Below are 10,500 nucleotides of genomic sequence, written 5' to 3' on the forward strand. Positions count from 1 at the left end.
TACCATGTGCCACGAGAGCTGGAACCTTGAACAGGAACTGGTTTCAGTGGAGCTCATCTCCTCTGACTCTTTCCTCCTCTTGAGCATCTTCTCTAAAGACCTCAAGGGGCAGATCAAGGCCAAAGAAAGTTACACTCAGCCTCAGGAGCCCACACCACCTGCTCAACCACAGCAGGGCTCCACTGAGCAGAGTTTAAATTAAACACAGGATGCCAAGCTTAAAAATATGCATTTTCCTTTTTTTAAAAAAAAAATGTACAGTCAGATTTGAAGTGGATCTACAAGAAGACACTCAGCTATCTTTAAGAAAAGTAAACCTTGCAATGCACTGCACACAGTTTTCTAACCAACAAGAGCCAGTGAGTTGGGTGAACTGCAGCGTTTCCTGAAGGAGCTTCAGTGGCTTTTTGTTTCCACCACGTGAGCAGAGACACTCAGAAGGCAGCACAGGCTCAGTTCCTCTCCTCTCAGTCCTGCCCTGCAGCCAGAGCTCAGCGTGAGGCTGGAGTGGGCACGGTGGGCAGGGGCAGCTCCATGGAGGGAGTCTCAGTCACTTCAGCCGGGCTGGGCTTGCGGAGCTCCAGTTTCTCACCGAGTTGGTTGTAAAGCTCCTTCACAGCTTCCCCACTCTGCAGAATGAGAATCAGGGAGGGGAAACAGCAGAGTCACACTCCATTCCAGCCAGAACACCAAGTGTGCCTTCACCCCGTGTGTTCAACACAAACCAGCACAGAAAGAGGGAGCCATGAGGGAATTAGGCTTGGTACAGCTGGAAAGCAGAGCTCGTGTTCCATTAAACAAAGTCTGCAAAGGCAGCTGCTTTCATTTGCAATCAGTTTTCCCTTTCTCCTGCTTCCCTTCCTACCTGCTTGGTGGGCTCCAAAGCCTTCTGGAGAGACTCTAGTTTGGTTGGGGCCACTTTGTGATGCAGATGGAGCAGCAGCCTGAGCACGTGTCTGTGCACATTCTCCTTCCTGCAAGAGCCATTTGAAAACAGAGTAACCAAGACACACAAACACCACCTTGTAACAAGGAAGCAACAGCACCAGAATAATTCACCCCACCACAGACTTTGCTACAGATTTCCAAAACCCCTGAGAATTGTAGCTTCTGTAAGGGGCTAACTTAGTGTAAGCACTAACACTGCCTTAGACCTTCAAGGATACAAGGAATTGTTCAACAGGAGTGGATTACCTGCACAACCATGAGGAGGGAGGGGGAGATTTCAAGCACAGAGTGTGTGGAGGAAGCAGCAGCACATGCTGCTATGCCCCAGCAGCAATTTCAGTGGCTTTGGGAGAAGCTTTCTACATGCTGGTCTGCAGGCCAGCAGCTAAAGCACAGTGCCTGACCAGAGGTAACAAGAGATTTTTGTGTGCAGATGATATTGCAAAGAGCTGAAGTTAACTCTACATATCCAGAGCTACTGCAAAGCCTGAAGGATATTCTCCTCTGCAACTCCAACTTAGGGATAATGAATTACAGTTTAGATAATCATTCACAGTCAAGACATAACCATTTTGCTGATAAAAACTTCATCCCAAAACATAAACCTTTCCTTAAAGGGAAACAGCATCAGGATAATATTTCCACTGCCTGTGAAGAATTTGGTGAACTATTAAACCATTGCTCAAAGCAGTAAAACCTCAGTCAGGCATTCTGTAAACTGCCTCTCTCCCAGTGAGAAAAATCTGCTTTACCTGGAGCAGGCAGTGAGGAAGAAGCCATCAAAGAGACTGGTGCAGAACTCCTCAAGTGCAAACTCATCACTGAGCAGGGTGAGGTTACCAGTGAGCAGATGCAGGAAAATGTCACTGAAGGCCAAGTCACTGAATGTCTCAACTAGAAAACACAGAAAGGAAAGAAACAGAGACTGACAAGGATGTGCCAAAAGCTGTCCACACAGCTCCTGCTGAAAACCCTGCAGTGAGGTTTCATCATAGAATGGTTTGGGCTGGAAGGGACCTTAAAGCCCATCCAGTACCACCCCTGCCATGGGCAGGGACACCTCCCACTGTCCCAGGCTGCTCCAAGCCCCAATGTCCAGCCTGGCCTTGGGCACTGCCAGGGATCCAGGGGCAGCCCCAGCTGCTCTGGGCACCCTGTGCCAGGGCCTGCCCACCCTCCCAGGGAACAATTCCTTCCCAATATCTAATCTAAGCCTACTTTCTTTCAGTCATTTTTTTTCTAATTTCCTTTGAAAACAGGCAGCCCAAGCAGGTGGCTTTGATCTTTCGGACATAAAAGATTAGGAGCAGATTGCTCCAGAGACCTCCTGCAACTCATCCCAGAGGAGTCAGTGAACAAGATAATACTGGTGAAAAAATTAAGGCTGTGTTCAGTCCTATTTTGTTACCAGTTTTTTCACCACACACAGCCAAGTCCCAGCAACTTCCGGCCACCTGCAATCACCCTGGGCAGCAGCAGAATTAGGGCACCTGCTCTTTTGTCTTCCACATTCATTCCAAACAGTTTTCAGCTAATCTCGTTGCTAATGGAGCCCCTGATGTAAGGAACCACTGTCCCTAAATGCTCAGATCAGCAGAAAATTGCAGCCAAACCCACACACTCCTACAAGGACTCACAGCTAAGTCACCAGAAGAGCCAAAGGCAGAACATTATGTCCCTGGCTCTGACATCCCTTTCACTCCAGGTTTAGTGGCCTCCTGGGTGTCCAATACAAGGCAAAGAACAGAAGATGAGACAAAAACTTACCTAGTGCTGGCAGGAGCCTAAGGAAAGCATTCTTGTTCCTCTGTTTGGTGATGTGAAGGATGTAATACAGCCCAATCTCACAGGCTATTCTGTTCTCCTGCAGGAACCTGTTACGGCACAAGCAAAGTTTATTCACTGATAAAGCTAAAACAGATTATTTAAAATTTTAGATCTTTTATTGAAGAGATTTAAAGTAATTTTGGAATAGTTATCAAGTAGGTACAGCAGTGGCTAACCTCAAACCCACTGAAGAGCAGCTACTCAGTGAGTGAGCAGATGGATCATCCCCCCTATGTTCACCACCACGCTCCAGAAACACTGAACATTCAGCACACAGCTGGATTTAACAAAGAATATTTATAATGTATTCATTATAAAAGTGCTATTCAAAATGGGCTCTAGAAGGAGCCCAAATACTCAAAAACTATACAAAGTCCAGTGCTGTGTTAGTCTCCCAAAGTCAAATACCAACATTGTCATAGAGGAGAGTACAACTACAGTATCCCAGATTCTGGCACACAGAGAAGAACTGTGCTGGAAGTTAGTGGAAGATTTGAACACAGCAGAGCACACAGAGGTTCTAATTATCTTTCTGACATCCCTGGAGTGACAGGTTCTCAATCGAGAAAGAGTGGGGGTGCCAAAAATGCCAACTTTATGATTTCAAATAGCGCTCTTCAGCATGGGCATTCAGCACGGTCCAGTGTGCTGCACCCAAAATCACCCAAAACTCAGCTTCCCAAAACTTGGGAAGCTGAACAGAGACACCAAATACTCTCATATTGAATGAGAGCATGGCTATTATGGAAATATTACTTTATGTAGATGAATTTTATTTGAGGAAGCACAATGGAAAGCTGTTTTGTTAAAGGGAAAGTTCAGACTTGATGAATTAGCACTGAATCTCATCCCAGGAAGCCTTTCCTTTAGCACAGGCAGTTTTTCCCTGTCAGTTCTGGCTGGCTCCCTGCTGCTTTGGTGTCAGGTACCTACTTGGTGAAAGCCTCGGGAATGGTGCTGGGGTAGGGGATTGGTCCCTTCTCCTCCGAAGGCAGCTTCTGATCCACAGTGAAGGTGTGGTCATCCACCACAAAGGACATCAGCAGGGGCAGGAACCTGGTGATCAGCTCAGCTTCCTTGGAGGGAGGGAAAGACAGAGGGAAGAGAACAAAGCCATCATTAATCACTTCATGCCACCTAATGGTGCCGAAGTGCTCTAACAAAAGCCAGGCAGTGTGAGGAGCCTCACCCCACACTGAGGAAAACCAGCGCACAGACATCCAGTTCCAGCCAAAATTCTTGAATAATTCACTTCCACATGTTCCATGGTAATTAGGAAAACTCTGCTTCATCTCACTACAGAAATACTCCTGCTCAACCCCCTTCTTTGGACAATTATGCAGCAATTCTTCTGAGAGGCCCTTCCCAGCACTGCTGCAGCCACGAGATGTGTTCAGGATGACATCAAACTGCTGATATCAACAATTACAGACTCCCAGCATGGCCCAGGCTTATTTGTGGTAACACAACCACAAATAAATCAGATTTTAAAGACAGATTCAGAGACTCCCTTTGGAAAGAAACTCAGCATTTTTCCTTAGAGTTCATGAGAGAACGCAAATCACAGCAGTACCTTCAGAATTACTGGTCACTCTCACTGCTGCAGTTCCAGTGTTAATGCACACCCTCCCTGTGGTGAATTTCAAAGTGCCAGCAGCCAGGAATAGATGTATTTTGTCCCCCTAGGTAAACATTTACTGCTTTATAGTTCAGAACAGAAACAGCAAATTCCTCCTGAGGAACAGCCCTGCTGTGCAACACCAGGGTTGGCCCTCATGCTCTCAGCTGAACTCCACCAGAGATTCCTGTCACACTGGGAAAGGATTTCCAAAGCATGGAAAAGATTCCAGTCAAATGTGGCACTACACAAAACTGCTGTAACAGAGAGCTGGAAGGGAAAAACCATTTTTCTTGTCAATGAAAAGCTTCTAAACTGCTACCAGAGTTTTAGACCAGTCCTGGAAATCCTGCTTTCCTCATGCAAGACGTGTTCCACGAACCCACCGGTTGTGTACAAGACTCCAGGAAAAATGAGAGAGCAATGAGAACCAGTGCAGTATCTAACAGAGGTACAGGCTGATTTTAGAACAGTAAGGACCATGGAAATAAAAAAGCAGGTAAAGGAAGCTCGCAGCATATCCACTGCTCTGTCACCACTGGTTTGTTCCCAAGAAAGCTCTGATGAGACATTTGGAGAACAAATGTTAAATCAGGAATGCAATAAAATAATAAACAAGTCTAAATTTGATTCATTGTGTTAAAATTCTAAACATCAAAAGGGCTCACCATTTTTGGTTCCTTGAAGACTTGGCTGTCAATCATGTCCCAGGCCCCCTGTCCCAAAGACAGCATCCTAAGGAGCAGCAGCAGATCTGGGCTTTCCTCGAATTTTAAGGGGAGAAGAGAAACAGCTATTTTGATCTTCCACATGAGATATTTATTTGGAAGTAGTGGTTTATATTCAAAGCTGTTCTGGATTAGCAGCTTTAACCAACACTGCTTAAGGCATTCAGTTCTTCAAGTTAATTGAAAACTGATCCTCAAATGGGCATCGAATAACTGACACACCTGAGGGTTTGTGGGGGGTTGTAAATTTATAATGCACCAGGAAGTTTGCAGTCATCTGAGCACATCTTTTTAAAATGTGTCCAGCCCAATTAGTGCACTAAAATATATCGTGTGACAGGACAAACCAAGTCATCTCAGCAGAGGAAAGGAGGAGAAAGGGTGTGTAAGAATGCCAATGGGTTTTTTTGTTTGTATTGTGTCCCGAAACCCAAACGATTTTCAGTCTTAAACTGTCACAAGGAAGTTATTCCATGCAACAATAACATTTAACGACTCAGGGATAAACCCAGCAATGGCTCCCATTGTTCAGACACCTGTCAAGGTGCCCTTCTTTAACACTTCAGCACCTCCTGCAGACTCCACTTGCAGGAACTGTGTTTTAGCTCAGCCACCAGACCAGAACAGTGCAAACAAACCCACGGCACTCACTGTGGCAGGAGAAAGGTGCTGCTGTCAGACAAACTGATGGAAGGACAAAGCAGGGAGGCACAGATTCTACACATTATTCTGTATTTGCACAGCTGCCAGGGCAGAATGAGCCATGCAAAGAATTTACAGTCAGTTTGGAGAGTTCCAAAATGCCCATGTCCAAACAGCTCCTGCAGAGCTCTGCAAATGCACAGGAATCATGTTTCCCTTATTCCAACTGATTATCTGGGAACTTAAGGAGACTTGGACAGCGTCAGTCCTTCCCTGATGGCTGCCAGTCAGCCAAGACCACAGTTCAGGTTAGGCACACAAGCTGCAGTGCTTACCCTGGGTAAGGTGTCCTGCCCAACGAGGTCTTGCAGGTGCCTTATGGTGCTCAGGGCTAAGGTGTTGATGGCAAAGGGATCACACAGGATCATTGATAAGTCCCTGAGAAGAAGTAAAAATCAACACTTGTCATACATAACCAACAACCCCATTGTACAGATCCATACCCAGCTGTGTGCACCTGATGAACCTTCTCCTGCCTTGCAAAGAAATAACATTCATGGTTGGTTTTGACTTGGAGGAGCACAAAAACAATTGCTGAGAGCCTTCTGCACTGAGATCAAGCACACAGCCAGCTGAAGCCCTGCTGGGACACAGCCCACAGGCAGTGGAGCTCTGGTGGCCCCAGCATTTTAACCTGGCAGGTTTTGACCATCTCCAGAGTGCTGAGGACAGAAAAGTCTCAGAGGCCTTGGAAAAACAACAGGTAAAAGTGATTCTCAAATAGTTTAAAATACCAATGGACAAAATCTGAAAGTACCAGCTAAATAAAATACTGTGAGGGCACCTTCCAGAAAAGTAAGTGTGGCAGATCACAGCAGGGGTGTCATTTGGAGCTAATGGAGTACTTTAACTGACAAACACCACCAGCCCATTTTCTCTGGGTTTAAAGCCAGACAAGACATTCATAATAAGTTATTCTGACTCCCTAACAAAGGCTCTTGAATTTTGTTATGAGGCCACAGGGGAGACTCAAGAGTGGCAAGTGAAGCAGTGCAAGCTCTGCCACCAGGATGTGCTTGGCTGTGCCCCAGGGCACTGGGGGATGTTTGGGATGTGACTGCACAGAGGGGCTGCTGGAGGTTTGCTGGCTTTAGGGAAAAATTAACACCTTCAGCACCTGTCAGACGTTGAGAGTGCCAGGAACCCATTTTCACTTTCCCAATGAACAGCCCAAGTGCCTTACCCCAACACCTGTTCTTGTCCTTTCTTCACTCCATCCAGGAATCCTTGCAATTCCCGAGCTCTCTTGTTGTCCACGAACTTCTCCCGAATGCAGGCGTCGAGGCACCAGGTGAACTGTCACCAAATGGAGGGAGCTTTATGAACCCATTAAACCAGCAATAAAACACGTGATGGCAGAGAAAACAGGCTCAGAATGACTCCCCAATATCTGGAATTAAGATGCTTCATTAATGCACTTAGGCATGGTACCACACTGGTCACAAACACAGGGCTCAGAAATGCCAATATCCCAAAAGGAGGTCAGGAATGCCCAGGGAAGTTAACCTGGGGTCACTTTCTGCCCTCCCAGGAAAGGCATTCCCTGGGAACTAAGGAGCAGGCATTTATTCAATCCACCACTGCCCTGCACACCTGTGGATTTACACAAGTAGGAGACTGAGAAAGAAGCAGCATCACTTAGAAATACAAATTTGGTTTATTTTGGCCATTGCAATAGCACTCCCACTCTCTAAATAAGGGGATATTGACAGTGGAAGTGCTTCTGCTCTAGAGCTGTATTAGTAAACTATTTTTTAAGCATAATACACAAGGCTTTTTCAGAGAAAAGCCTTGTTCCTGGTCAGAGTGATGCTACCATGAACAAGGGGCCAGTGACAAGATCCTGCTGTGACATTAACACATCTGTCACCTCCCAATACTTGAATAGTTTCATGTGTCCTTATAATTCAATATCCAAAGTATTCACTGTTACACACAGAATTTACTGACAGATGGAGCATATCCACAACTGGGAGGGAAGCCTGGAGTAAGAACCTGGGGCGAGCTGATGGTTTTTATTATTTCTGCAGCATCTACACAGATTAGATGTCGGATTAGACCTTGCTTTTAACACTGCCAAAGTTCCCTAAATTTGAATGATTCATGGGTTATGAAATGAAAGCAAACTACTGCTTAACCAAGATGAAATTTTCACCTGAAGGTCCAAGGAATATAAGATGACATTTAGGTTCAAGGTCTGAATTCTCTTTACAGGAAGGACTCATCTTCTCTGGGCTTTTTCCAGAAAACTCTCCATAAATACCCCCATCTGTCCCACATGATTGGTACCTTGTGACAGGGGTCAACAGTGCAGATCTCACTGATCTCCAGGTCATGCAGTGACATGAGGAGCTCTGCCCTCAGCGTGCAGTAATGGACATTCCTGGTGCGAAGGAACAACGTCCTCAGGAACTGCAGCACCATATCATAGAGCTTCACGTTCTTCCCAATCATCTGGGTCAGCTTCTGCACCACCTGAGCTCAGGGTGGAAGAGATGTGGGCTCAGCACCAAGAGATGCTCTCATTTCACACACACACAAAATTAAAATTAATTCTGTTACGTGATTTACCAAGACTGAAGCATCTGCAGGGACATGAGGTCCTGAAAAGGAACTGTTTACTCCAAGGCTTCCAGTAGCATTTGTCCGAGAGACATTTACCAAACCTTCAACAGCCACAACAGGTTTTTATCTCAACCCACAAGTTCCTGTCTTTTACCCTTCTGATTCTCCCCCCACCCCCTCAGGGGGAGTGACCGAGTGGACGTGTGAGGCTGAGTGCCCAGCTGGGGCTGGTGCACAACTCTACAGTGCAAACCTGGAGTAAATTGCACCAGGGCATTTACACCCAATTATTTTGAAAGCAAAACAGGCCTAAAACAACCCCTCATGTAACAGATGTGCTGCCCTCTCTTAAATTATGGCTTTACACTGCCTTATAGTTAATTTAATTCAAAGAGGGACTTTTCTGGATGCCAATTAACTACAGCTTTCCATGTCCTTCTCCATTTTCACAAAAAAAAAAAGCAACTTCAGTTGAGCTATGTCCACTAAAAAAGGTCCCAAGAAAAGAAATTTAACATATTAACATATTCAAACTGATGTGATAGAGCTGAACAGCTGAAGTGTATTAAAGCCAGACTGAACAACAGAGAAAAAAATCTGGCCTTTGCTTTTTTTTTTTTTTTTTGAAGTGCATAAACAGCTTAGAAAATTCATCAATTATTACATAACTACTAAAATAATTCCTGCTGCTTTCATGAAGATGTGTAGAAGAAAATGGCCTGGTGTTTCTTGCATTTGTCCAGCTGAACAACTTCAGCAGCAAAGGTGGGCAGGGGAAAACAGCCCCTGTTATGTGATGGTTGACTGAAAGCTGATCAATTCCCCTCACCAGCACGATGTGAGGGTTCCCTTGTCCTTACCTCTCCTTGACGCCTCGTTTTGGGAGATGGACTGAAGAAATTTTGCAGGAAGGAAATATCATTGCTGAAGAGAATGTTCTCCTTCTCCAGGATGTATTGCTTCAGCAGGGGTGACACCTCATCCCCAAAGAGAGCCTGGTTGTCCTGCCAGATCTGTCTCTTCACCTCCACAGCACAGGCCTTGTACAGGTCCTTATCAGCCATCACCAGCTTCAGCTTCTTCTCAGGGACCTGCAATCCACACATTCAGCTGTCAGTGAACTTGACTTTTTAGGAAGCTGCATGGATTGAAGAAAATAGGGAAATAGTCTCATCTGATTATGAAAATATAAAATGCTTTTTGCATTAGTCCACTGAGTTATTAGCAGATACAAGAATGTACTAAACCTTCAGTCAGTCCCCAACACTGAATAACACACCTGCAGAAGGAGCAGAGTCCACCTGCCAGAGCCACAGCAGAGATGCTACAGCAGTGACACACCATGTCACACCAGCACAACCAGTGCAGTGGTCCTACCTTGGGCAAGTGCTTCATGACACACATGACCACGGGCTGTATGGAGGGCATCTTGACCAGGGAAAAGCTCTTCTCTAGCAGATCTTCCAGCTTCTTGTATCTGAAAACATGGAAAAGCACCAAATTAAGTACCATGGAGCAGTGAAGGAACAAAGTGGCTCACTTCAAAGCCACTGCAACTCAGCGCCTGAGGAACACAACTCTCCTTTACAGAAGTCACCCATCCACTGTATTTTCACGCAGAACTCCCAGCTTACTCTAAGGAACAAACAAGACTGCTGACAAACCTCTCCTCGACCTTCCCCTCCAAGGCGATGGCAGAGACCCTCTCCAGCAGCTTCTCCCGCAGCTCATCGAACACGGACTGGTGGAACTCGAGTCGGGGGGTGCCGTGCAGGTCCAGGAAGGGCAGGGCATACTGCAGCGAGGGCAGCAGCACCCCGTTCTCCGTCTGCAACACGAACCGCAGCGAGGACTGAGAACGGCACTCGGGATAACAAAAGAAGCGAGGAAAACCCCCAGACAACACTGGGGACCGTCCCGTGCTCCCTGTCCCCGCACAGCCCGGCCCCACACGGCACCTCCGCGGCGCCCAACGCACCTGGAACTGCTCGATGGCCTTCAGCGGCTCCGTGCAGTTCGTGAGGGTCTCCTTGAGGTCCTCGCCATTGGCCACTCCCAGCTCCTGCAGCCCCGCGTACATCTCGGCCTCGCCGGGTCCGCGGGGCCGCTTCC

General features: G+C 46.5%; 1 protein-coding gene across 1 annotated transcript; it reads right to left on the reverse strand.

The window, feature by feature from the left end:
- Positions 1–212: 212 nt before the first annotated feature.
- Positions 213–10,500, reverse strand: NELFB (negative elongation factor complex member B). Its single transcript, XM_010397607.2, has 13 exons — positions 10,367–10,500; positions 10,053–10,216; positions 9,766–9,865; positions 9,249–9,479; positions 8,113–8,298; positions 7,007–7,119; positions 6,099–6,201; positions 5,062–5,157; positions 3,709–3,851; positions 2,716–2,822; positions 1,701–1,842; positions 866–974; positions 213–629 (listed from the first exon to the last, which is right to left on the reverse strand). The coding sequence occupies exons 1-13, from the start codon at positions 10,466–10,468 to the stop codon at positions 492–494; spliced, it is 1,734 nt and encodes a 577-aa protein (XP_010395909.1). The 5' UTR covers positions 10,469–10,500; the 3' UTR covers positions 213–491.

The sequence above is a fragment of the Corvus cornix genome, chromosome 17 (genome assembly GCF_000738735.6).
Source record: "Corvus cornix cornix isolate S_Up_H32 chromosome 17, ASM73873v5, whole genome shotgun sequence".
Lineage (NCBI taxonomy): Eukaryota > Metazoa > Chordata > Aves > Passeriformes > Corvidae > Corvus > Corvus cornix.

Bases quoted from the DNA above. Each gene is read 5' to 3' on its own strand.
- NELFB (XM_010397607.2), bottom strand. From the start codon at position 10,468: ATGTACGCGGGGCTGCAGGAGCTGGGAGTGGCCAATGGCGAGGACCTC. The intron at 9,866-10,052 runs GTTTGTCAGCAG...CCATGTTTTCAG, and splicing joins GAGGGGAAGGTCGAGGAGAG to ATACAAGAAGCTGGAAGATC. The intron at 975-1,700 runs GTAAAGCAGATT...TGGCTCTTGCAG, and splicing joins TTCCTCACTGCCTGCTCCAG to GAAGGAGAATGTGCACAGAC.